This window comes from Bombus fervidus, chromosome 7 (assembly GCF_041682495.2).
Source record: "Bombus fervidus isolate BK054 chromosome 7, iyBomFerv1, whole genome shotgun sequence".
In the NCBI taxonomy this organism is placed as follows: domain Eukaryota; kingdom Metazoa; phylum Arthropoda; class Insecta; order Hymenoptera; family Apidae; genus Bombus; species Bombus fervidus.
The window spans coordinates 10,017,753-10,045,653 of NC_091523.1; the positions used below are offsets into that span (position 1 = coordinate 10,017,753).

Consider the following 27,901-nt stretch of genomic DNA (forward strand, 5'->3'; position numbering starts at 1 on the left):
GGGAACGTATATCAATTGAAAACGAAACTTATCGTTAATAATTGAGTGAATAGCGAACCTGAAAGCGGGCTGATAGAGAACAGTCACGTAAAAACAAGAAAAATGGAGTGATTCTTTTTGTATGCACGAATAAAAGAAAGATGATGAGAGAAGGATTTCGTTCCTATTTTCTCTGTAAGGAAAGATCCCTATATGCAAAGCAGACCTTTAGATTCTGTCTTTCATAAATTACCAAAAACCTCCTGCACTGCGACCACCGGGTGGATTATTCACGCGGATACAAGCTCTTCTTGCTTCCTCGACGTCCTCTGCGAACATACAACTTTTCCAGTACCGGTTCTCTTCTTCAAAAGAAACAGATTCTTTTCTCTATTAGGTACTTACCGCTGATAGAGAAAGTGGAGTCTTGCAAATTTCTTTGTCCCTCTAGTCGCGGGCCTTTCGACGATGGCGTAACCACCGCAGAATCTGGTAGTGTCGGCATGCAATCAGGCATTGAAATCTTCGGTTTCGGACTCTCGTAAGTACCATTCGTTTGATGATTCTTCGCGAGTGCCGCGGCCTTTCTTGCTTCCTCTTTGGCCTTCGCGATGGCCGCATCCTCCTCGGCGTACTTTTTCGCTTCGGCTTCGCTTCGTGCCACTCCGCGTGGTCTCTGTGTAAATAACATCCCGGAACGGTAATTGAAATTGATTTGTAGGTCGTTAGAAATAACTGTTTGCTTTTGTGCTTTGTAACGTTCCACGTTTACATACGAATTAACCATAAAAAGAGGGGCGCACCTTTTCTCTGTCTTCTATCATACTGTATACATAATCAACGTGGCTTGGCGTCTCGACAAACTTTCCAAATCCATGGACAGCCTTTAGTTCGCACTCGTCCACGCAGACACGGCCTTCCACTATAACGTATTCCGGTACTCCGTGAACTTCCATACCCTGGAATAGATTAAAATTGAATTCAGTGTATTCGCGAAAGAAACGAATGTACCTGGGTAACAGCAATTCAATAGCAGAGGGTTAATCATATTTTTTCTTTATCGCTCTTAATGATACCAGCTTGATTGAATTTCCTGCGGAACGTAGGTCGACAAGACAAATGGAAAATATATCCTAGGGCGCGTGCTCTCGATATTGCAGAGACAAAGACTTTATTAAAGCTTAATATCAGCCAGCCCTTACCTCGAAGATGTTGAAGTCAACGGCCTGAACATGCGTCTGAGCGGAAATCGTACGCTTCCTGTTGGGGTCCCAAACAACGATATCTGCGTCTGAGCCGACCGCTATCACTCCCTTTCGCGGATACAAGTTGAAGATCTTAGCGGCATTGGTGCTGGTCACTGCCACGAACCTCGTAGGATCCATTATTCCCGCGTGTACACCTTTCTCCCAAACGACTGACATCCGGTCTTCGACGCCATTTACACCATTGGGAATCTTCGAAAAGTCATCTTTGCCCAGAGCCTTTTGTTCGGCGTTGAAGGTGCAATTGTCGCTACCGGTAACTTGAAGGCCATCTCTGGCGAAATAAAGCAGATTGTTTAAGTAGGTGACTTGTAAAATAAAAATGCCGATATCTTAGGAACATAGAAAATAAAATATCACAGAGAATATTCTATAGAACCAAAGGTTACCTTGACATCTGACAAGCTAGAAGAATTTTCTAACATGTAAAATATAGATTATAGAGTCGTGATATGACCGGTTTATCAAGTAAATAAGTAAAATTGAATGCTGACCGTGGAAATGATCTTTAAACGAGTTTTCCTCTACCCGTTTAATTAACTCTAATACCAGCAGCGAGATAAGAGGTGCTTCCCACGCGATGCCTATTAAAATTACGTTCAGTTAGCCTCATATCGTGCGTGCCAATTTGTTACTGTAATTTATCGCTGTCATTTGAATACGCGGGGCATCCAGATGCATACGGGTAACGTTATAATGGGAAAAATCGTTTTATCTCGTATTGCCAACCATCGACAGTCTTTCTGCATTAAGTTCCTATACAGGAATGAGCTACTTATCAGCACGAACCGGGAAGTACTCGAAACACTCGAAACGGGATAAACACGGCAAACCATCGGATAGATCTCCACTTTGCTATACCGTCTATTTCATCGGTCGTCTCTTACGATTGCATGATTTGTCGATCACACTGATATAGACACTTGAAACTTTGAAAATTAACAACAATGAAGAGGATGAAGCACCGATATTTTTTAAATATACATAGCATTACTGTATAGATAGTATTTCGATTTGTGTCCGTCTCCTTGATTAATGTCAAAAGATTTAAAACTTTAGATTACTTACTGTGCCAGATGTTCGATTAGATAGGCAGGAGTGGTAGAATCGGGTCTCAATGGAGGGCTAGTAATGTAACGTCTCGCTTTTTCGATATCTTTCCCGTATTGTTCGCTACCATCGATACCCACGGTACTTGCGAGAGTCTCTCCAAACAGGACGACACCCTCCGACCTTTTCGAGGACACAACATCAGCAGCGGACTTGCTCGACAATGCCGTTACGTACAGCGGACAATTCACCTAAACCGCGATCGTCTCGTTTATCCTGACGTTGATCTTATTAGTCAAAGCGCGATCACAGCCGAAAAAAAGCGAAGATTATCATATACGATAGTTCGCTAAACTATGTAAAGACTTATTGAAATTTTGTAGGAATATATGATAATCACATTAGCAGAGTTTTAATCAAGTTGAAATCGAGTTAGAAATGTATGTAGAAGTTACAGAATGTCTATTGTAAACATAAACTTCACGATGTTCGTAATTTAAACAGTGAATTTTCCATCGTATTAATAAACTTCAAGCATCAGATTTAACATTGATTATATTTTTAGTTTAAACCAATAATTCATATTCTATATTAATTGTTCATTAAGTTTATGTTTGCAACCGTCATATACATTTTTAAAGTGATTTCTGATTTTACTATTATTATAATCATGATAATTGAGTCTCGTTGCAGTGTTAATAAAATTTCAAAAACCTGTATATAATGTAAGTTTCAAATATGAACTTTTACATTATCAAAATCATCTTCGGTTTTGTTATGTTTCTTAAAGGAATATTCTTTTCAGCCGTGTTCACGATACCGTGTCTAACTACAATTTAGAGACAACTTCGAGTTGAGCTAGATTACGTTTGTACATTGAGGGAATCGTGCCAGGTGATTTCAGACTCAAAAAGAAATAGGGCAATGGAAAAGTAAAACCGAACTACAGTTACGATCAGTGTGCATGCACGGGAATTTTAGCGGAACATCTAAATATAATTTACGGTGCATGCAACATCGGCCAGCTATTATTATACCTTAATTGTACTTCAATGATTGTCTGTTGCAACATTTTAAAACATGATGGAGAATAATCTGGTTTTATGAAGTTTCATTGCCTAATGTATCAGATTCATAAATTTGTACAAACTTGCAAGGTTTCACAGAGACCACCTGGACTTGTTCAATTTAATCCCAGGTGCAAGTAGCTCTGTAAGTCTTTTAACACAGATCATTCTAAGTTTATGAAACCACCTTGAAATCTTGATATCTGAGATAATAGGTTTGTAGGACTTCAACAGTTTTACATCTAAGACTACAGACTAAGACTACAGTTCTATGATTGTAATATCCATTAATGCGTAGTTTTAAATAGTTTCTATGAACCAAGACTACGTATCTCATAATTCTTACTTGTTTTCTTGCATCTTTTCTGAATCCCTATTACTTCCTATGCTATTCATTGCAATAGTAAAAACGGTATAACTGAACTAAATGGCTAACATTAGCATTGTAAATTACATACTTTTCTTAACTAAACTGTAAGGTGTAGTTCTTTCATAAGTATCGCATACTATTCTAATCATTTTTCGGTCAGCGAAACATACTATTTTACAACCAGTAAATTACTTTCTCCATTCACTCGTGAAATGGAATGTATAGAAGACTACGTATAATTATAACAATATCGTGTGATAAGTGGAAATATGAAGAGACTATGCTGTGGATGTCAAAGTCACCCTATCGAAGGTCCATGGTGGCCTCGACTCACTTGTTCAACATATTCAGCAACACACAAGATGTATCTGGGTCTGGTCTGAGAGGTGGGCTCAAAACATGCGCTGCTGCGTGTTTCCAACATTTATGCGCGTAGTTGGTACCATCTGTGCCAATTGCAGCTGCCAAGGTCTCGCCGAAGACGCAAGCGCCACGCTTACGCGCAGCATCCACCGCTTCTGCGGCGCTACGACTCATCACATGCACTATATACAGTGGACAATTGACCTAAGCATGCAGAATTTTGATCGATTTATGCTTATAAATCTTGTCTTGTCTAAAAAACAACGAACCTGCTTTTTCTAAGGGTAATCTCAATAAAATCTAATAAATTCTTAAAATGAAACTGAGCAATCACGTACCTCCATTCTTAAATAAGATCATAGCACAATTATTCTTTACTTTTTTTCATAGTTTGAAACGATAAGAAGGAAAAGTAGTTGTTCTGTTTGTAACTAAAACTGAATTAAAAATGTCATTCATTCCAAAGTAAAACGAGAGTGACAAAAAGAGGGTGATACGATCGTTAATAAACAATCATTCAAGGTACTACGATACATTGATCATCAAAGTAGCGGTGCTTAAAACAGTAAACAAGCGTACTAGATAAATATAAAGTGATCCTTTCTAAAAATAGAATCCTCTCCAGACTGTCGCCCTTACCTGGCTAGCTATAACACATGCTCTATTCACAGCCTCCGCTTCCACTTCTTCGGGGCGAGACATTTCATGACCTTCCGGCCCTGTGACTCCTGCATCGAGCAATCGTTTCGTGTTCTAAAACAATTTCGAACGTTCCTGTCTACATATATCCCTGAATTCGTGACTACAAACGTATCGTGTCTATTTTCGTCGGATAATAGAGGGCCAAACATGGTAACAGTTGTTGAAACATTCAAACACAGTGTATTGCTCGTTTACTTCAAGGATAACTATACATCGTAAATCACGATGTGCCTCTTACCTCCGCAATAATATCGCCATTTTCCGCATGAACCATGGCGATGGCACCGAGCTCCTTGCACGCTTTGAACGTCTCAATTAATTCTGGATCCCTTAGCATAAACAGGTCGCGATAGGCCATAAACATTTTAAAGCTACTGACACCGTGATCCTTCACCAACGTGGCCATCTCCTCTTTGACCTGTAATATTAATCGTTTAGCTGTGATACAGGGGAAATAAGAGCGCCTAGAGCGAAACAGAATCGCTTTAAAAATAGAACCGAATCGCTTTCATGAAATAGAATCACTTTGAACGAAATAAAATCGCTTCCAACGGAACAGAATTGCTTGCAACGGAACAAAATTACTTCGAACGGAAGAAGATCGTTTTGAACGGGACAGAATCGCTTCGAACGGAAGGGAATCGCTTTAAACGGAACGGAATTGCTTCGAACGGACGAGGAGCCCGACAAGCGTCAGCAAATAAGGAGCACGGTGATTTACATGCATCCGTACGCAGTTCGCTTGCGATTTCCTCACCGATCGTTTGGTATTCCATTCACGATCGTGATTACAGTTACAGAGCCGGCATATAGCAAGACAACTGCAGCTACCAGATTCGTACGATTTGCCAATTTGCCGCGGGATCGGTTTTCCCATATTTAGGAACGATCAGAGCGGACTCGTCGCTCGATGAGCAAACATCCAGGCCGATGCTTTATGCTCGTTTCAAGTCTAAACGATTTATTCGATTCAACGATTCTAGCAGTGATCGATTCGCAATTTTTGTGCAGTTTTTCTGTTCAATCCATTCCACCGATTTCAATCGTTCGATTGGTCATTAACGTTCGACAAAAGAAACGTTCAAAAGAGGGAGAGAGAGAGAGAGAATCGAACGTAACAACCCTGGCAATTTCCGACGATCATCGGCGGATTACGTAAATTCTATTTGCGATCTGAATACTACTTGTTAACATTACGTCGCATCGTGTTAATACAGACTATGTTTAACTTCGCGGAGAGATGTCGGTGAACTTAAAAGACCCACAAGGAAAAGGTCATGCCCAGACGTGCTTTCTTTTCTAGGAAGGACTCGCATTACGGTAATTATCTCATTCTGGTTGACTAAGTAGAATAGAGGACGCGTGTGAACTGTATCATGCTGGCTCTGTTTGTGGTAGTCGTCTCAACCTATCTGTCAGATCTTATTAATTCAACCTTCTAACAACATATTTCTTTGTATTACGATAACGGCAATATAAAGATGGGACGACATTGAAGACTTGTCTTGGACGCTTGTTGATCTGTTCAGAGGCTCACTTTTGGACTCCAGGACGTGACTGCGACGTGGAGCGAATAATCGCAGCAGACTTTCTGATCGGCGGACTCTCGGTACCTCTCGTACGCCTCCAAAAGGGATTCGTCCTTCCTGGGGATGACGAAGTCGATGATCATCGTCGTACCACCAGCGACAGCTGCCTTGGTCCCCTGATAGAAATCGTCGACCGATTTGGCGCCCATTAGCTCGCATTCCAGATGGGTGTGTGGATCTATGCCACCAGGCATCACGTACTTCCCACGGGCGTCGATGATTCTAGTGCCACCCGGTATTATCAGATTGCGACCCATTTGCCTAGAAATAGAACGTTCACAATGTAAATGAATCCAGCGGTGGAAGCGAGCGGATTAAACGCTTCTAGCACGATCGATTGGTCGATTAGTTTATTGGAAATCTGTTTTCTTTCTTTTTTTTTCTTTTTAACAAAAGAATCACGATTGCGAATGATCGTTAGGTATTTTTTGAGTTTCAAGGGTGATCAGAATGCGATTTATGAAAGTAAAGAATGATACGTAACTTTAAATATTTGATTTTTTAAAAATAGTGATCACAACAGCTCTACTTTTCAATAATTTAAGTAAACCTAGACAAATCAAGTAGTTCTTCAAACGCGTTAAAAATTCATAGTCATCTACTATGCGTATTAACAAACTTCTGTACTTTAGGATATGAAACCTGTACCATTTTCTTTCTTTTCTTATAAGTATAATTTAAATGTTGTTGCAAATCCTTCGATTCTGTATATATATATATATATAGTATATAGTATAGTATATATATATAGTATATAAATACTAGATAATATCTACAACTGTCCCGATATTATTTTTAATCTTCGTTCTAAAAGAGGAGCAATGGCGTGAGTAGATCCGCAATCTACGATTGGTTTGTTTAACATCGTTTTTCTAGGTAGAATCAGTGATAACTGATAATGAAACACCGGTATCAATTCTTGCTATTTTTCTTTTAAAAAATGTTAACGTTAAACTGAAATCGTTTTTCTCAAAATGAAAATACCGAACAAGATTAAAACTTTCCAACATTAATTCGAATCTTCCTTCCAAAAGGGGAGAGCAATGAGGCGAGTTGACCAACAACCTCTAACCATTTACACGGTGCATAATCACATGGCTTTAAGCAAAGGCTCGATATTACCTGCTTATTACCTTCTTTAAACCGTTCATTAGGTAGTGCATGTCACGCTTGTTCGACAAATTGCACCGCCCATCATCGCGTTATCTTTCCATATTGCTCATTGATAAAACAGCCAGCGTTGTATCGCGTTTCGCTTGCGTAAAGTGGCGTGCAAACACGCGAGTAGAATACTCAATGAAACGTTGATCGTTCGCACGCGTAAATTCAAAAGTATGTTTGCTCGCGAACTACAAATGTTACAGCAAGTACGTCAGGATCATCATTCTTTGACTTGCGCAACGATTCCGATTGTCGATCATCAACGTCAAAGAAAAACACCGAATGATCAATTCACCGCATCGAAACGAGACAGAGTTGCAGTTCCATCGTGAACGAAATATGTGCTTTCGCGAGTAATACGTCGATTACGTTGGATATCATCGAATTAAAAATATTGCACAGCATAATTTTAATAAATTTAACATACATGTGCGATAAAATATGGCTAATAAATAATAAAAATTGTATTCTGTTATTAAAGTATTTTAATTTCCATTTAATTTTAATTATTTATTTATTAATTTTCTAAGACTAGAAATTCAATGTATAAAATATTAAATGGAATTCTGTTAATATCCTACTTTTTCTATATGTTAATTTCCTAATTGTAATTAGTAATTTTGATTTAAATGTGAAATGAAATATTAATTTTATTTATATGACATATAATTTTAATTTAACTGATAACAGCAAGCAAAATTTTATTCGATAATTAATATTTATAAGAAGCTAAGTGATTACATAATACACTATACTTTATAACGTTATATATTGTAGTGAAACGTATTAATTTATCGTGGTTCTTGGAGCAAAACAGATGAAACTCTCGTGGCAGTCAATGTGTTAATGACGTAATTTCACGCGTCTGAAAATAAATACAGCAAATGTATATAAGTATAAGGACTCTTACTTAATGATACCGTCTTCGATGTAAACGTCGTTGTCCGTGATCCCATCGTCGTTCACCACCTTGCCATTCTTAATCAGCAGCCTGTTTTGCGCGCTCTGGAAACAGAACAGTTGGTATCAATTTACATACCTTTTTCCAAAACGGTACCGCAACTTGTAATAATGTCGAATGCTACTGAATGATAATCTTTAACGAGACCTTCTTGCACGCGTGTATTATCCACGTATGTATTGTGCTAATATTGTATGCATATGTAAAACTCGGCGATTAAAGAAAATAAATGCACATCGACAAGTGCCACGTGAATTATTTACCACTACTCTTTTCAGTAAAGTTACAAACGATACTTTGTTACACAATTAAAAGCATTAGAAATATATAAACGGTGCTTATAGATAGGGGGAGCCGAGCGTCAATTTTCCAGTTGATATTAAACTTTTATAGGTCACTCGTCCACGAGATTTCTACTACGTAGATGAAAATTTCCGGTGTGTAGATTTACGTAGTAAAATATTTGGATATTAATTATCTTTAATAATATCGACTAACGCTAATTACGATAATATAAACAATTACGATGAATTCTGACATATTAATTATCTAATTGCATTCGACTATTTACAGTTTAATTATATTTCTTTTGCCATATGTTTGCCCTTGATATTTGTAAAAGCTTCCATATATAAACCACGGTGTACGAATTTATCCTTTGATATTTGGATAATGCTTATCTTCTATTTATCATCTGATAGTATCGATTCGTTATCTATTTATCTGTAATATCTATAATCATTCGGATACGCTATCGCTCAAAAATACTTGGACGTTTGCTCTTCGACATGATGTATATCAATCATAGAATTACGGATAGATCAAACTACTACGATTTTATTATTTTGCCGTTTTTCAATAGGTAATTTAACGTTATAGGCTGGTGATTCGATAGAAAAATAGCAAGTGTTGCTTCCAATTACTAATAAGTAATTAATATACTTTTGTAAAATTCGCTTACTCTTTGAACAAGAAAAAAGTGTTCACGCTAAATATATGTCAAGGCTTATTAATCTAACGAATAATAATTGTTGAAATATTTCTGTGACTTCTACGAAACGAATATTTACAATAAATCTTCCAAATTCTATTTACATATTCAAACTTGTTCCAAGCCTTATCTACATGGTCATGATAATCGTGTTTTAACTCGTGTTTCACTAAGATATTAGTGAAGTTTCATCATATAAGCGTATCTAAACATTCGAATCATACAGTGTCATCTAAAAAACCTCTGCCTCGAATGAAATTACTTCTCATTGAGAGTTGACCAAACCCCCTGCGCACTGTCCTTGATATTCGTTTGCAACGTGCGTCGGATCCAACATCCGGTGCAGACGATTAATGTGCGTATATTACCTCCACACTATAGTATACCAATCAGTATATAATAGAAGTTACGCTTCACGCACTTCCGCCAATGCTGAATTTAGAGCAGTATAACCGATGTGCTGCGACTGATAAGCGTAAGATCCCGTATTCCGCGATACATCTTTCCATCCGAAGGAATACAGGTTTCGCCTCTATCGTAAACGTTCTCGACACGGAAAACGCGCGGTTTTTCGCTGATCCACTTCGGACATTACCATACAATCAGGATTTGAAAACCGTGCTCGCCATATATGTACGTGCCATTTCCGGAATGAATAAAGGAACACGCATCTCTTTTCGCTATGTTTTCGACGCTAAGCCTCGTGTAAATACGAACAATTTTTCCCACATCTTTCAAGACAATAAGAAATATCTACACGTGAGTGTATCTTCTTAAGATTCACACTTTTTTAGTCCTGCATTATGTCTTTCAACGAACAACACTGTTTCAGAAGAACTATCCTGTATGATAATAAGGAACAGTTACACGTGACTGTATTTCTTATCATCCTTACATTATATCTCTCAACTAATTATGAACTTCGCAGGAATTATCATTTAAAATAATGGGGAATATTTGCACGTAACTGTATTTTCTTTAAAGTCGTACCTTTTATTACCGTACTATCCCTCTGCTCAGTGACAAAACTTTACAGAACATATCGTCCAAAATAATGATTCAGATTGTTCGAAAATCTATATATCAATAATCTATGTATGCGTGATTATATTTTCTTAACATTATCTATTGTCATCTATATGTGTCTATCATTATGTGTCTCAATTAATTATTAGAAAATCCAAGTACACAATCCGAAATATAACGCAACCCTTCAGAATCAGCAAATTATCGAGTGCAGTAGCATCGTGATTAAGAACAAAGATCCTGACCTCACTTTATGCTCGTATAAAGAAGAGCAGACAAAACGTATAAATATTAGCGTGGATCTCGGAGGTGGAGCAAACTGAAGGGAGACCAGAGAGAAAGGAGTCCACAAGGCTGCATAAGGGACTTTCGACAACCACCCCTGAGGCTTTCCCCGTCCATAGAAAGATGAAAGCGTATAGGGGAGAAAGATCAGAGACGCCATAGGAGGGAACAGTAGAAAAAAAAGGACAATCCATCGTTGTCGCCAGCACCACCCACGTTTTATACCCGATCCAGGGTCCGTACCCTTCGCACTAGCTAATGCAACGCGTGGTGTAACAAACCCTTCACGCAGACCGGAGGTCTCCACCCTGTAAAATCGCTTCGAACACCCTGTATGAATTTAAACCACCGTGAACAGCCGTGGCTTTCATGAAATCGATCCCAATCTGCCTCGCCCTCTTTGATGTAAGTGTTGCTGCAAGATGTACTTTGTTAAATCGGATCTTGTCAAACAAAAGGAGGGTGATATATTGGATGTTCGAAAGGGTACAAGTCGTTAAAAGAACGCAGCGTTTTCTTGAAGCAATAATTTTACAAGGGATATGCTTTTTCTAATAAACTTTTCACACTAAACCACCACAACCATAGAATGAAATGGTGGCAACCTTCGGTCTAAACCAATGGAAATGGAACAAATATCGAGAACTCGTTGGCGCAATTCACGTGGGCAGAGACCTTGTCATCTTCACGGTATAGTTATTAGGCACGGACGCGACATGTGCGTTTCATGTGTTAGAGAACTTCGCTTGGATATTTTCAGCAGACGACCGCTTAAAATACGTTAGCCGTACGCCGGCGTGATTTTCGAGAAAAGAAATCCTACCGTTCACTTCTCAGACACGTTTAATACCATTTCGTGTCAGTTGCGAATTTAGCATCCACCGATTCCATATGAAGGCCACAGGAGAAGATTTTCCGTTTTTACAAAGCAATTTTGAGATTCGGTACGTCGTCGACTAATCCTATGTTCTCAAAATTATCTTATTATTTGATTTTAGGGATTCCTAGGTGTGCTTCTACAGCCTCTTCATAATCGTAAAAATATCGTCATAATATTAAAGTGATAAAAGACGTTAAAACACTGTTTATTTATTAAAGCTTTGTCAATTATATCTTTCGCTCGAACGGATTCTTTCCACTTTTAGCTACGTATATTGTGTAGAAATGTTGCTCTTTAATCGTAATATGACATCAAAATCAAAAAATCAACAGAAATGATACGTATTTATCACGCTTTTCTCCTGTAATCTCCAGTGTTTTAACAGTTCTAGCCCCATTTCATTCATAGTTCGATCTATCAATCTACACGTCAATTATCATATATAGGTCATCGAATGGAGTACTTCTAAGTTTCGACACGTTCAGAATCAAACACAACGAAAATGATAAAATGAAGAAAAACGTGGATAAAAGCACGAGGCGACGCGTCATAAGATCTTCCATCCCCGTACGGAAGTACGCCCCTGGTAAAATCGATACTTCCAGCATTTCCCGGCAACATGCCACGAATTCATCTGAACTCGAGCAAACATCGCCCAAATGGAAGATCTTATCAAGCAAATAAGTGTCTAGTACGATAATTCAGATCCCATCGAATCGCATGCTCTGCTTTTATCGCGTAAGTTCGAACACATTATAATAAGGTAGATCGTATACGGTTGCATGCGCCTAGAAGACGCTGTCGCTTGGATCGCCGTTCCAGTTCGTATCTGGTCCAATTAAAAGGCGATTTCTTCGTTAATTACTATATCCAGACCATTCAGAGCGCCAACCGCCAAGGCTTGACCGCTTTCACGAAGGGAAAAGGATTTTTCCTGCGTTCTTAAGGAGCGAAACTCACAGGTTTCTATCGTTGATTTCTTCGAGGAAAATGAAGTGGACGCGTACACGGAGAAAATACTCACGGTGGCTGACTCGTCCCGCTCTAACGAGACATCGTACAAGCAACTCTCTGGCTGGTTAACTCGACAAACGTTCGTCGAGCTGCCTTTTGCACAGTCTAAACGTACTCCAAAGGTGCACCACATATTCGGCCATTTAATACACCAACGAGACCAAAGAACTAACGGTAATTGCATAACGTTACATAATAATGGATGGCGCATCTTTTTAACACTTTCTTAGAGTTTCTTCGAGTAACGAAAGTCTAAACGCGAGGAATGAAATTCGTGTTAAACTAACATAGGACTATAGTCGTACTCGGCTTATGGCGATGTAACCTTGTATATAGATATACCGTATACGAGGTGTAAACTTGGAGATTACGTTACTTGAGATCTAAATACATTTTAATGGCGAGAAATGAAGAAAGCACTCGAAGTGATTTATCGCAAAAGATACCGATAGGCATTGAATAGTCAAATGGTAGACGTAAAGTAGTCATGTGCATTTCTGTGACTTGAAAACCGAAAATTGTATCTACCATTGGAAATTTCGACACGCGATCAGGGAATCACAACTGGTGTCAACACGCGAAAAACGTGTGTACGATAGAATATACTTAAGTATAATCTCGTCTACGAGTCGTCCTTGCACTTGTATAATCGAATGAAGAAAAAAAGCGGCGAAAAAAGGTCAATACTGATCCGATAAGCCGCTCTAATTTCAGTTCGCGATAAATTTGCCGCGGGAACGACCAATGTGACTCGCACCTGGCTTCCCAGTGTCTATTTATATCGGCAGAATAATGCCGGTAATTTACATTTTGGCTGACCGACTTCCATTCGACTAAATTCTCCGTCAAGTTCTCGGTGAAACAAACAGACGACGATGAGTATACCCGTGTTGAACCACTTGTCGCCAGTGGAAACGCAAAACGAATTGTAAGAGACTCGAGGGCCTAGCTACTCGATGAAGTTCTTAATGAACAGGACTATTATTCTGTACACGGGATTTAGATCCTTTTTCTGAACAAATAATTAACTTCCTCTCCAAGTCTTCTGTACCCTTTAATGCAGTAGATACATTAAAAATTAAAAATGTTTTAGAGATCTATGTACACAATGAAACTCTTCATTAATGCTACTCGAAATTTATGTACAGAATGTAAACTGCTTTCATCATTATTATTTTATAGAGGACCAGAGAGACAAAGAGAACCGGAAAGGTTACCTCGCTGAATCTTTTATGCTGTCTGATGAAGTACGAATCTAAATCAAATTTGGGCGACTTAAAAAGCTTGATTACATTCTTATTACTGTTTCAATCTGCATATATTGACCAACCTTATAAATAATGCAATCTTTTTTAATTGTTCGATGATGCAATTCCAGTAATTAATCAGTGACGTATTTTCCTGTATAAAACTCCTACGGCAACGAGATCCATTGTGAAAAACTTAATTCGGAAAAGAGCCATCCATCCTAGAACAGTTTATAAGTTAACATACATACATGCGAAAGTTCTACATATAGAATTTCAAGTTTTTCAATGTTTCTTCAGAAGAGTCAGACGAATCAGCCGTTTTATATCTTCTACACCCTCCAAACAGGATAAAAGGCACGGGCAAAAATGTCAGTCACCACCCACGGTTTATTTTTGCTCGCGGAAACCATCCAGCTCCTGCGAACAGCGCGCAGAAACATAGAGTCCAACGGAGGATCCGTGATTCGATGGTTCTCTCATATACGATTTACCGTCTGGCTGTCGTCGAGAGCGTGCACAGTGCACACTCTCGTAAAATCAAGCTCCGGTGGTTTTTCCGACTTCAGGTCGGACGTATGTAGTGTCGACGAACTATTGATTCGCCGGCGCAGCCCGCGTTCCCGTGCTTTTATAGCACCCACGGCACAGTGCCGTACGATTTTCCCAAGCGTGTACGAATTATCGTCACGAATCACACACTGTATTAAGCCCTTTCACGTCATCGACGTTTACCAAGTTTTGAAACTAATATCTATAACTAAATGCTGGAAATACAGTTAAATTTCAACCACATGCAGAAAGTTCTCTTTTCTAATTGTAATAATACGTCATGTATACACGTGCTATGTCAGATAAACGACGAATTGATCTTAGTTGTCCGAATCGTTAAACCGGTGTATATGCAATATTTTTCCAAATAAATCTTTAACCAGATATACTTTTTTAAAAGATTATCTACTTAATCAGTTCATATGCTTTAGTGCACGGCATTGCGGTTTCATTGCTACAGCCAATTATCGATTTCAGAATAGAATCATTTATTTAGAATAGAAATTTAGAATAGAGTTGAAAAATTAGTTAGAATTTCTTTTAATTAAATTTAACTTCGTTAAATAATCTATTCGTGGAAAAATTGTCTGGATGGAATGGATGGTACCTGCTAACCTTCCTGGAATAATCATGAAAATAATTTATCCTGTTAGAAATACAGGAGGAAGCACAAATTATTATTAACACGTATATGTGTAACATCCTAGTAATTAGTAGTAGACTTTGTTGTTAGAATTCACGTCTCTTAATCTTACTAAAAGAACGAAAAATATTGAAAGTATTAAGTGGTACTAATTCGATGATCAGGGACTTCACATGAACTTTTACCAAATCGGAACTCACGGTATTTGGTATCGTTAGAGTACCTTCTACTTGTGAATAGTTTCATCTTTCATAATTGAGAAATTCTCACGCGTTATATAACGATGCATCGTGTAATTGGGGAAATTGTTTGGAGAAACGAAAGAGATATATATTGGTATCTATTTATGCCGAATCTTTGATTGTATGTTAAAATACACTTTCTCGTTCCCATGCTTCCATCTTAACGCACGTCTATATAGGAAAGTAATTGACGTATAAAAACTGGAGCATAACGCTTAGCAAAATTGCGTTTAATTTGAATTAATAATTACGATTGTCTTTATACTTGAATACCTCTTTGCGTCATTCTACGTATTTGAGCGTTACGTGATATTAATTTGTGAAGAATGTACATTGCGTCATCGTGGGAAATAAATGAAATGCAGCCACCCCCTGAAGAATTATAATTTCGCCTGCACTATCTGTGAACTGAGCCTTCTTACATGATTGAACTATTACTTATTAGCGGAACATTACAAGTTACAAATTACAAGATACGTGTTACAAGTTACGGTAACAGATTTGGAGATAAAACAAGTTTTTTGTACAAGTGAACTCCACCAATTGCAAACCTTTTAATTATGCCATTCGTCGAAAAGATTGTAAAATTGCAAAATGTTGTCGATTCCTTAACATTATTGATTAGTAAATTACTCTGTAAAAGAACTGTGATATTATAACTCCATAGGAAAGATTCTGATTGTAGAGCTTTATGGAACTGCTTAACTAAGAAGAAAAGTGTAAAACGAGTTTGACTAAATACTTTGCATCTGCATTCGATGTAAAACGGCGATAAAATATAATGTTATTGAAAAAGCCAATTATTACTATCGAGTCTAATCTACTTACTATCTAACAAACTATAAAATGATAATTTATGACATCTTGTTATAAATTGGTCATTTAATTCGCATATTGCGTTCGCATACTCTGAATTTTACTGTGACTCAATTCTATAGATGCATCGTATGCATAAAAATATAAATGTAGTACATTTGTGTTTCTGTAGACATGCAAGTTGGCTCTTTTCGCGAGAGAGACCGATGCGGTGCCGGGCGCCAAGACGCTTCGATCAATAAGGCAGCAACCTTGCGATCACTGCGATGGTGCGAACTTTCGGTTTTAATAGTGACGCAGAAACATCCATATCTATTTACTTTCTACCATAACGCTCCTTCTAAACACTTCCTTTGAGCTACATATTACGGTATGTCTTCGAGGTTACGATCCGTTTAACGAACCTTATGGCCTGCGGTAAAACAAAGGGAACAGGATAAGGACTCGGCAGTACCAACAATTAATGCGACAATTAACAGAAATAAAGTATGACGCTTTCTCAACATTATATCGTCGTTATAGTTTCATTAACTATAATAATTAATTAATCTTACTGTTGATTACATTTTTGTATTTAATGACGACTCATCGATATCAAGACCTGATACGAGCAACTAAAACAAATAAATTATGTTTTCTTAACATTGTATCATCGTTATATAATCATATAAATATCAATAATTAATTCATTTTACTATTAATCATTTCTTTCTTATTTTTCTTTCTTAATTGTGAATGGTTTGTTAAACACATCTATGCTATCGATCGTAAGTTCGGTGACCTCTTACTGCGACGTGTTCAAGTTAAAATTATGAACATTTAAAATTATCAACAGATATGATATCTTTTATATTTATATTTTTGATATTCTAAATACGAGATATGGTACATAACTTGGCTGAAATTGGAAGAATGAAAGAAACTTATAGATACTGTGGTAAATGAATATTAAATTAACCGTTATAGACGAAAACAAATCGATATGACGTTTTAGGCAAGGGCTATTCTGGTCATGGATTCACGTCAGGCAATATTGAATATAGGATGTACGTACTGATTTTATTGCTGCACTAATCATGTTTCAGAGATACTTGCATCGATTTACATTGCACACGGTCCACGGGCGACTATCATGGTCGTTTATCTACATACAGCCGATTATTTTTACAATTATATAAAGTTTCATCTTTTCTTTTCTGATATTAATTATCGTGCAATTACTTGTTGACTAGTTTGATTATAAGTAACAAATCTCTCCATTTCTTTTTTTCTTATATGGGTGAAGTGTTGTGTCAAAGTCGAAATATTTCCGTATAACGCGGTATTTTTATTTTTAAACATCTATTTTATTCGTTGTAGGGCACACGTTACTCACAATATGCTGTTATTAAAATTTATACAAAAAATTAATTTGTCATGTAAAGATGATGATTGAATATATATATAATTTTGGTATGAAAAGAGTGATTACAGTGCTTCGTAGTAATGTGTATTATAAGATTCATTAAATTTCGTAATATTACACGCGATGCAAATACTATTCAATGCATAAGACTAAATAAACCGGTGTTTGCTCCACGTACATTTATGAATAAGAAAATTTTTGCGCAGTTTATTTACGTAATGATATTTAAACTAAAAGGAACCAGCTCCTATGTGCACCGAAATAATAGAATAGAAATAAAAACAGACTAGATCGACAAGGAACTGACCTGCAGGTGAATGGGGACCTTCTTCACCGGCGTGCTCATTTTTGACTAAAGAAAGAATTACGTTGTCTAAAAAGAGTGAACCACACGATCTTATCGGACACGCAGTATATGCTATACCAACGCTGTATGTACACACTATTTTTGCTTAGAAAAAACGTATCACTTGCGCGAAGTTTTCCCGAGGTAAAAATCAAAAGGCGCAAGATCGAATCGAATCGAACAATCGACTGCGACTGACGCTACGGGCTACGAGTGCGCGTCGCACGACGGTGGTAAATTTTCCTCCCTACTCCCTTCATTTCGGCAAAGGTGGGGACCATCCCCACTATACATCTTATGTTCATCATATGCTGCAAATAATTTCTAAGTCACTTTAAGTTTTAAAATTTCTTAATTATACACAATAAAATAAATCCAAAAAGACTGGAACTATTTTTATCTTATTTACATCTTGATATATGAATATTAAAATCATTATAAAAATATACTGTAAGTAATTTTAAAGCCACTCTAAATTCAGAAATTTCTTAGTATTTTAACATAATAAGATAAATTCCAAAAGAGTAAAACTACACTTAACACATTTGCATCTTGATATATAAATAATAAAATTATTATAAAAATTTCATAGAAATTTAGGTACTTCATTGTAATTGCTATTATCAATTGTCGTTGTTAATCGTACAGTTTCTAGGTGTGTAAACGATATATTTTAAAAAGTCGAAATTTATGAGATAGATATAGATTGAATATCTGTATAGATTGAATATGTTCCCGCCAAAACAGAACGCGATACTTCCGTTTAAATATGGCTATTCGTTTACATATGAATCATGATTTATCCGAGGAAAAACAAAGTGTATTACATTTAATGCCATGCAAAATTTATGGTGATGAGTCCGCAAACGTTTCTACTTATTTTACACCTTACATTCGTGAAGTAGACGATAAAGGTAAGTTCATTAAATTTGAATTAATTATCAGTAAATATACTTGCATGTTTGTATATATATCTTTCTCCGCAAATAATATTGTTTTAATCATATTAACATTTAATATTTACGATTAAAAAATAAGAATTATCCTTGTTTATATATAGTTTATAATTCTTCATTTCGTGGATATCCACTTCAAGGAAAAAAGATAACCCTACCTTCTGGATACAAAGGTATTACATTTGTTGAACACAAAAAACCAGAAGTAGACCATGTTGAACGTAATTTATACTTAACGGGAGCTTTCTCTCATTTTACATACTGGAATTATGATAAATTGCCATCAAAAAATGATGGTTTAGCAGCTGCTATGGATTGGATTGATATTGCCGAAGCAGTAAGTTATTAAATAAAAAATAAAACTTCATTGTAATTTGTAGAATATAATAAATATTTAATTATATTTCTTCCATAGCTACATTCTACAGAATCATAATTAAAAGTAAATCTTAACATAATTCAAAATACATGTTATACATTCAATGGATTATACAGATTGTACTATTTTAATACAAAGATAAAAATAAATATATTTTGTATATTTTATATATGTTGTAGTTTATTAACCATATTATATCATGAGCATATATTTTTGTCATACATAACAAACAACTTATAATTCCTTATGACATATTGTAAACATAGCAAATAATTTTTGGTTTATTTAGGAAAGCTGTTTCAAAAATGTGCAGTCTTTTACAAGATAAATAGTATATTTGTAAGTCATTTTCTTATTTTTATAAATATATAAAAGTTGCAATGAGGGAAGATGAAAGCATTTACTACCTTTTTGTTAGCACAGAAAATCTTTTCTTATTACACATATATAATACTACTGAGTGTAATATATTATAGTATTTTTAATACTGCTTATAATGACATCAGCGAAATAGACCGTTACTTATAAATTTCTAATCAGTGCAATATAATCCTTTGTTAAAGTTATATTCAATGTGACATTCATATGCAGCTGTTTGTTTATGATCATGTCTGTATAAAATTCATATAAAATGTTTTTTAAAGACTATTTAACATAAGTTGGCAGTTTTGGAATGAATATTTGTAAGAAATACATGCACAGTTTCTAATAGAGTTTTTTTTATACATGCATATATGTATATAGATAGAAAAGTTAAACTAGTTCTAGTTTCATGTACATTGGCAGTATTAAAAGCAAGTTTTTTTTTAAATTATAGAACAATTAATATTAAAAAATTAGACACATTCATAAATGTTTATATTAAAAAAAAATCTTAAATATAGTAAATATTTAAACACATAAAATAAATATTATAAAATTACTGCTAAAATATGATAAAATTAAAAATAAAAGCAATCACCAAAAATAAGATTTATAGAAACATAAATTTTTCATATAAATTAAATTTTTAGTTAATAAATACTTTGGTATATAAGTAATAAATTACTATAAAATGTATTCTTATTATTAAGGATTTCCTGATCAGTCTACACAACCTATTTACAACTGCATCATACTTCTAATACCCAGCTAATCTAAAAATAGGTCCATCATATATCACTTCACTTCATTTTAGCAAAAGCACCCTAATACTTATTTATAAAATTAAAAAGTAAGTTTGTGTGTGATATTTGATATTACTACAAAAAAAACCAATCACATTATTTTGTCTTGTATTTTATAAAAACTCTAAAAAGGAAAAATTTCCTTATCACTACTATTACTATACTGTGTATGCATCTTAGCCCTTCTTACTGTTACTAAAACTAGATATACATAGTAAACAATCTGTAACTTCTACTATTGCACGGTTTTTAATTTGTACCCTGATTTTTAAATATTATTTTTGTAACTTACTTAAAATTGTTTAATTATTCAAATTCAATAACTGAATAAATTTAAGAAAAAATATTTCGTAATAAATATAATAGTTTTCTTAAATATCTTTTAGTTGAAAACCATATAGTTGGACCAAGTATTTTGAATACCATTATATAGTTCAATGTATATTTTAAAAAATGAGATGGACAGTTCTATTATCATATAAAAAGTAATTGTAAATTAGTCAAATTACTATAACTTTTGTACAGTTCACATATGACTATATAAAACACTTATTAAATCTGTGCATTTTAAAAATTATTATATAAAAATTATTTTGACTTTTATAATACTGATTATGAGAATGTACCTAACTCATTTGTTTGCTCCTGATGATACTTGTTCTGATCTTGTTGTTGTTTAATAAATGCACTCAATCTGTTAAGTAAGAACTGTTTATCATGACCTTCCAGCACTAATTGATTCTTTAAAACTGTAACCATGTGTTTGTTTGCTATTGATACAGCATAATAATAATATAAAAGTAAAGTAAGAATAACAAAAGCTGGTACACCAAATCCAGCAGTACCAAGGAAGTATAAAATAGATTGAAGCCAATAAGGAAATTCTGCAAACATCACAATTAATAATGACCATACAGACTTGAAACCTCTAAATGGTCCACAAGATTTTGATGGCACTATTTCTGCAATAGAGTAACCAATTGGGACTGTAGATAAAATAAAAGAGATCAATAGAATCAACATAAAAAATGCATTCGATTTACTTGCTCTGTAAACTTTACTTGATGGGGTACTGTTTACTAAACAAGCAAATTTTTTTATATAGAACAGTACAAAAGTACCAAATATTGCAATTAATGGTAATAAAGGTGCATAAAAGAAACCAAGCCAACAAATAGTTTGCAAATAAACAACATCTAACACATGCTTAGGTAAATCAAATTCTTGTTCTCCGAAAAAACGTAATACTTTGTTTTCCGTATGTTTTGCTATTAATGACCTGGGAAAATTGACAAAAAATGTCATGAAAAATTGAAGAAAAAGATCTGTAATATAGAGTTTGAAGAACTGTTGTCCTACAAATGTTTCCCAGCACAATGGTCGTCTATCAGCAGTACATTTATTATCCGTTACCTCCGTTACAATTAGTCTATAAAATGATGTGAGTAGAACAATGAAAGAAGAAAGTCGTAGAAATACAGTTCGTAAAAGAGTTATGCGTATAACAAATGAAGGACTATAATTTTCTAAAGAGACTAGATATCGAAATAGGAATGGTACTGCAAGATTTAAAACAACGATACATACGTACGGAAGAAATTCAAAAAATAAGTAAGCGATTTTATTCAAGGATAAAGATTGCAAGTCGTATGTTTCATTGACTTGTGGTGAAACTTGATCGAGAGAAAATTCAAATATATGATAAATCAATACACCAGAACCACATAACACTACTAGAACTATTAAATTAATAAAGAAACGCATGAGAAACAATTTTGTTGTTTCTTCTCTCGTTCGATTTTGTCTTTCTTCTTCTAGTCTCTCAGCTTCTAAAAATGCTTTCATTTCATTGTATAATGCTTTATGCTTTACAGCTGCAGACTTTTCATTATGTATACAATAATCCCAACCACCAAAAACTAAATTACAATATTGATAAAACTGGCCTTCATTTTCGACTACCCTCTGTTTAAAACTTTTAGCAGCTGACTTAACAATAGCTATTAAACTAAAAATAAATACACCGACAGTTGCAGAAATATAGGATAATGGTAAATTAAAAAATATACCAGAAGTATCATAAGTCATATGACTATATGCACCATAAAACAATAAAGTATATTCTAATATACCAGTGCCCTGAAAAATGTCTGTTATACTACTACTTTCTTGAGTTATATTCCAATATAACTCTGAACAACAAGATATACTACTACTATTATTAGAATTTATGCATGACTCATCTTCTGGCATATCCAATAATATTGCAGGTAACACAATAAATGAAAATATAATTATAAATAAAAGAATATTAAGATATAATAACCATTTGATGAATAAAAAGTATGCAACAACTCCCATTCCAAAATTCCCACCAATTGTTTTAAGACTATCATTCCATAATTCCATTTTCGAATATGCTTCCTTCATTCTGATACGAAATTGTTGCCAAGCTTTCCTTCGTTGCCATTTCAGTTGCTCAAAACCTTGCAATCTTAATTTTGTAGCACTCTGAAATATACATATAAACAGGTACATAACAGTTTTAAAATCTATTAATAATTCTATTAATTTGATTAATATTATCATTAACATACTTGTAACTGATTTTTTAGTTGTATTTTCTGTGCCATACACACAGGCATAGCTTTGATTTGCATTATTTCTTCCCAAGTACGTTCTTCATTAGATAAGTTTTCAGATAAATCTGGTAACATAGACACTGCTGCATCATGAATATTTGTTGACATACGTCTTGATGTAGTTGTACCACGAGATCTTGTACTAGTACGCCTCCTTAATGTTGTTTTAGTATCATTACGTATTCGTTTAGCAGTTGCTATATCAAATAACAAGAACAAATAACATTAACTGGTATTAATATCAAAATATTAAGCATGAAATATTTTTTTTATGTACGAAGTCTATTATTCATAAACTTACCAACACGAGACTTTTTACTTGGTAGTAAAGTAGCTATATGAGAAGGGTCTCTTTGTAATGCTTGTTGTAAATCTGCTTCAATTGCTGCGGGGTAACTTTCCTGATAAAATTCAGCACCAGCCTCTTCCCAACCTTGTCCTTTGTCACAAGCACGTTTCTTTCGTTCTCCCCCTGACATTTTTTCTTTTTATGAATAGTTGTAATTTATGTATGAAATTTTCTTCAAAAACCTTACACACAAAATTGAAATAAAAATTATTAAATAAATTTAAATAAATTTTTATTATTTTTATATATTTAATTATTAGTTAATATACACACATATAAATGATGTATTTTTATAATTTTCTTTCAAATCATAATTTAAACAAGTCCCATTAAGAAATAACGCTAACAATAAGCTTTTATATATACGTTCGGTTATAAGTACCTAATTGATAAGAAGTACCGAAGATGAATCAGTCGATCAAGTATTTTGTAATTGTGTCATTTCTTGGGGATACATATCATCATTCTTTTGTTCTGGTCGATAATAGTACTCATAAAAAAATAACACTTTAACATGCAAAACACTGATCTTCATAAGTCATATGACACATACATAGATTGCAGGTGTAAACTATGACGTAGATTACGCGAGATATCAACATATTAAATCAAACCAATATTAAATTTAATATTTCTGTATGGCAGAATTTCTTATTTTTCCAGGTGAATAAAGCAAAATAAGTACGATTCAACCAGAAAACGCACATCGGCATTTTGTTTTGCCATATATCTAAACCCGTGTAATTTGTAGACGGCTGATAAAACACTGAATCATGAACCAAAAGCAATATAGAAGGTATCATTCTACTTCTGCAAAGTGCACTATATCAGTGTTATAATTGCGATTAACAGAAAATTCTGAGTACGACTAATTTTTTAATAGATTTTCGCAGTGTAATAATGTTCCTGCTTTTAGTTACAGATTAATTAATTGATAAATTATCAAGAAATCAAGGAAATAAAAGAATTAAGTCACCTGGTATACACATACATACATATATATATATATATATCATTCAAATATAAATTATTGATATGCAATCATAATATATATTTAATAAGTATTTTATACAATTAAATATTTTAATCAATCAATTAATCTCCTCACATTATTACATTATACAACTTAATTTCGACACACTTGTCATTTCTTCATCGTATAAAAAAAAGTACATATTTACAAAATTCAAACACAAGTACATAGCCAAAATTAACATTCAGAACACAGTAAAATATTCTAAAGTAGAATATAACAATTATTATAATTCCATAAGAGTAAATAATTTATCTTATAAAAATAGTATCAATGTTTCTAATTCATTTTTGGTTTAGAATTAATATTTTCAATTCACATAATATTTAAAGATATAATATAAATTAAGCAATTATATATTAATATATTATATAAAAATTCATTGACATTAATTATTATGCTTTGTGATGTAAATATTTTTTGCTATTACTATTATAAGCATAAGAATAATATTTTATATAAAATATTTTAGTATTGTCGTCCTCCTCGACCGCCTCCACGATTATATCCACCTCGCTGATAGTTATCTGTTCCAGAATTGGCGCCACCTTGATTCCAGCCTCCCTGAACTCTACCTCCTCTTCCTTTACCACTACCTCCTCTCTGGTACTGTTGTCCGCCTTTATATTCAGATTTGTATCCTAAATAAATTGATTATTAATCAATAATTTGATTAAACTTCTTTATAAAATTTATATGAAACACTATTTATAAAATTACTATATTTACTTATATATATCCTACACTTTTACTTTTATTATCTATATTTTTCAATTAATTACCTCCATCTCTGTTATCTCCGCCGTAAGTATTATTTCCACCGCCTCCATAACCACCTCCTTGTCCTCCATAGCCGCCACCATGCCCTCCACTGTATGCACCTCCTTTTCCTCCTCCTCCGTAACCGCCTCCTTGACCTCCTCCTCCGTAACCGCCTCCTTGACCTCCTCCTCCGTAACCGCCTCCTTGACCTCCTCCTCCGTAACCGCCTCCTTGACCTCCTCCTCCGTAACCGCCTCCTTGACCTCCTCCTCCGTAACCACCTCCTTGGCCTCCTCCTCCGTAACCACCTCCTTGGCCTCCTCCTCTGTAACCACTTCCTTGACCTCCTCCTCCATAACCACCTCCTTGGCCTCCTCCTCCGTAACCACCTCCTTGACCTCCTCCTCCATAACTACCTCCTTGACCTCCTCCTCCATAACTACCTCCTTGACCTCCTCCATATCCTCCTCCTTGCTTTCCTCCATATCCTCCTCCTTGTCCACCATATGCACCACTATTAGAAGCATAATTGGAACCCTGATATCCAGTGTCTACATAACCAGTATTACCACTATATGAATTTCTGTTATCACTGGTGTAAGAATTAGAACTTTGAAAATTTCCACCTCCACGCCCACCACCTCTACCACCTCCTCGACCGCCACTATAATATAAAAGTATATATATTCATTCTGAATTATCTTACCAAAACGTATTTTTTTTTTACTTTATCTTACCCAGAAGTTAAAGGTCCAGGTACTCTATCCTTTTGCCAAGGTGGCATTTCAGGTGGTGGTGGTTCCTGTTCATATGGTCTTCCACCTCTGTCTGGTACCTCTCCTATAATAACTCTATTAATTTCACTTTGAGTATTTTTCCTAACACTTGCGTTGCTTGTTTTCTCCATTAATGCAATATCATCTCTTGCTGCTAGTAAATCAGCAAATGTAATATCTGGTTCTGCATTCAAAAGTTTCCTAGTTTCTTCATATTGTCTATTTAACTCAGCCTCTTGAGCTTTTACTTTGTCTGACCACTATGTTTGAAAATAGAAATCATATGTTTTTTTAAATTATATATAAATATAAATAGCTTTTGTGACTTTATCTTAAAAATAGCTATGTATACTTACTAGAAAAGATTGTACTGTTACATCGAGCCTCTTGAGCAACATATCACGGCGCATTCTGTATTCATCATGTAACTCTTGTTGTAAATGTTGAAGATCATTCCAATCTGCTTCTGAGAATTGATGACTAATTAATGGTTGTCCTACAAGCTCAGAAGGAGCTGTTTTTAACACTTCAGTCAATTTGTTTTGCAGTCTTGTAAAAAGTTTCTCAGAAGTGATATCATTTGGTGGCCTTTCAAAATTTAAAGCTATTGACATATCTTTAAGATCTTTAGCTGTGTCACTCTCTTCCTACATAGAGTATATATACAAATTCTCGTTAATAAAACTATAATATCATTTATATATTTTTGTCCTAGTGTGATAATGGTAACTTACAACAACAACAGCCATGGAATTTGAACTTTTATGCTTCCTAAATTCTAATAATCTGCAAGTTTTTAATTCTGCTCCTAAAAAATCTAACAAGATGTACCTATCTTGTTCAGTTGTTAATCTTGCATTAACATTACCAGTCATTAATCTCTCATTCATACAGCCTAATTCTTTAAGAAAACAGCTTAACTCTAAGAGGAAAGAACTAGAATCATCAGGAGACATTATGGCATGAATAGTTTCATCAATATCATTGAGTATTGCAATCTCATCTGCTAACCATGCTACAAGCTTTGTAAATTCTGGAGATTTTGGACCTTGTTTTACAGCCTCCTTAAATTTATTAGGATCTGTTAGCTGACCATTGTACCTATAAAATAAAATAATTTATTAGATAACATAATTAATAAAATTTATGTTAAATATATAATTATAAGTAATACATCACATTAGTAACTTTGTATGTTCAATTAAAGTTAAATAAATGCATGTAAATAATGAATTTCCTTTAAATATCGTATAATTTTAGTATTAACTCATTAACTGCCATTATTTTTATTTCAAGATCATAAAAATTCGAATTAACATTAATCAAGCAACATTTTTTGCTTTAAGTCATTAGAAACCGCAAAAACATTTATAAAATTATATAATTTCGAAAAAATATTGGTAGTTGATAGATTAACGTTCAATATTATAACCTCAAATTACATACCCAAGTTTTTTCATCCTCTCCAGTAATTTAAGTTCCATTTTGGCAAAACCTTTAATCGAATAAAACAAGTAATTGTTACCAAAACATAAAATCTTCTAATGAAACCAAAATAATACATACTTACAATAAAAATATTAACAAATTAAACACAATACCTTTCTTTGCCGTATACACTGTCAATGTGGCAGACTAATATGAGGTGTGTAGGAACATGCGACGTATATATGTATATGTATGAAATTATAGATTGTAGATGTATTATAGGTAATAGTATAGATAGGATAAGATATATGTATAAGATGTACATGTATAAGATATTGTTTGTGCTTACATCTTCTATGCGGTAAGTTCTATTTTGAATTCTCCAATTTTGTAGTTTGAATTGTCCGCAAAAATTGAAATATTACCTAACACTATCAAAGAAATGAAATATTTTCT

At 34.5% G+C, this 27,901-nt stretch overlaps 4 protein-coding genes across 11 annotated transcripts in view; 1 reads left to right on the forward strand and 3 right to left on the reverse strand.

Annotated features, from left to right (window-relative positions):
* Nucleotides 1-18,166, reverse strand: part of Crmp (Collapsin Response Mediator Protein) — a 22,903-nt gene extending 4,737 nt beyond the window's left edge. For 2 of the 3 annotated variants that reach the window (XM_072006709.1, XM_072006707.1), the window contains exons 1-10: nucleotides 17,916-18,165; nucleotides 8,457-8,551; nucleotides 6,334-6,646; nucleotides 5,035-5,214; nucleotides 4,734-4,847; nucleotides 4,066-4,298; nucleotides 1,182-1,518; nucleotides 783-938; nucleotides 385-655; nucleotides 233-308 (exon numbers count right to left, since the gene is read on the reverse strand). In XM_072006709.1, coding sequence (XP_071862810.1) covers nucleotides 233-308; nucleotides 385-655; nucleotides 783-938; nucleotides 1,182-1,518; nucleotides 4,066-4,298; nucleotides 4,734-4,847; nucleotides 5,035-5,214; nucleotides 6,334-6,646; nucleotides 8,457-8,551; nucleotides 17,916-17,954 — 1,814 coding nt within the window. In that variant the 5' untranslated portion in view covers nucleotides 17,955-18,165. Of the gene's footprint in view, nucleotides 1-232; nucleotides 309-384; nucleotides 656-782; nucleotides 939-1,181; nucleotides 1,519-2,312; nucleotides 2,546-4,065; nucleotides 4,299-4,733; nucleotides 4,848-5,034; nucleotides 5,215-6,333; nucleotides 6,647-8,456; nucleotides 8,552-17,915 lie in introns of all 3 variants that reach the window. The other variant, XM_072006708.1, reaches the window with a different exon arrangement.
* A 526-nt stretch (nucleotides 18,167-18,692) lies between these two features.
* LOC139988924 (ribonuclease H2 subunit C) lies at nucleotides 18,693-19,456 on the forward strand. Its single transcript, XM_072006732.1, has 3 exons — nucleotides 18,693-18,868; nucleotides 19,015-19,247; nucleotides 19,326-19,456. Exons 1-3 carry the CDS (start codon nucleotides 18,724-18,726, stop codon nucleotides 19,344-19,346), a joined length of 399 nt encoding a protein of 132 aa, XP_071862833.1. The 5' UTR covers nucleotides 18,693-18,723; the 3' UTR covers nucleotides 19,347-19,456.
* Nucleotides 19,457-19,604: 148 nt separating this feature from the next.
* LOC139988905 (transmembrane channel-like protein 7) lies at nucleotides 19,605-24,379 on the reverse strand. Of its 4 annotated transcripts, XM_072006706.1 has the most exons (5): nucleotides 23,829-24,377; nucleotides 23,399-23,628; nucleotides 23,053-23,294; nucleotides 22,782-22,966; nucleotides 19,605-22,463 (listed from the first exon to the last, which is right to left on the reverse strand). In XM_072006706.1, the coding sequence occupies exons 2-5, from the start codon at nucleotides 23,574-23,576 to the stop codon at nucleotides 21,068-21,070; spliced, it is 2,001 nt and encodes a 666-aa protein (XP_071862807.1). In that variant the 5' UTR covers nucleotides 23,577-23,628; nucleotides 23,829-24,377; the 3' UTR covers nucleotides 19,605-21,067. The 4 variants fall into 4 exon arrangements, with proteins under 4 accessions (XP_071862807.1, XP_071862804.1, XP_071862803.1 ...); XM_072006703.1 differs by having other exon boundaries at nucleotides 19,605-22,966; nucleotides 23,847-24,379; XM_072006702.1 differs by having other exon boundaries at nucleotides 19,605-22,966; nucleotides 23,829-24,379.
* A 467-nt stretch (nucleotides 24,380-24,846) lies between these two features.
* On the reverse strand, nucleotides 24,847-27,890 carry LOC139988907 (protein FAM98A). 3 transcript variants are annotated; one of them, XM_072006712.1, is made up of 8 exons: nucleotides 27,619-27,840; nucleotides 27,464-27,512; nucleotides 26,752-27,118; nucleotides 26,374-26,664; nucleotides 25,979-26,277; nucleotides 25,523-25,905; nucleotides 25,262-25,360; nucleotides 24,847-25,120 (listed from the first exon to the last, which is right to left on the reverse strand). In XM_072006712.1, the coding sequence occupies exons 2-8, from the start codon at nucleotides 27,499-27,501 to the stop codon at nucleotides 24,948-24,950; spliced, it is 1,650 nt and encodes a 549-aa protein (XP_071862813.1). In that variant the 5' UTR covers nucleotides 27,502-27,512; nucleotides 27,619-27,840; the 3' UTR covers nucleotides 24,847-24,947. The 3 variants fall into 3 exon arrangements, with proteins under 3 accessions (XP_071862813.1, XP_071862811.1, XP_071862812.1); XM_072006710.1 differs by having other exon boundaries at nucleotides 25,262-25,905; nucleotides 27,619-27,890; XM_072006711.1 differs by having other exon boundaries at nucleotides 25,262-25,905; nucleotides 27,588-27,639.
* Between the last annotated feature and the right edge of the window lie 11 nt (nucleotides 27,891-27,901).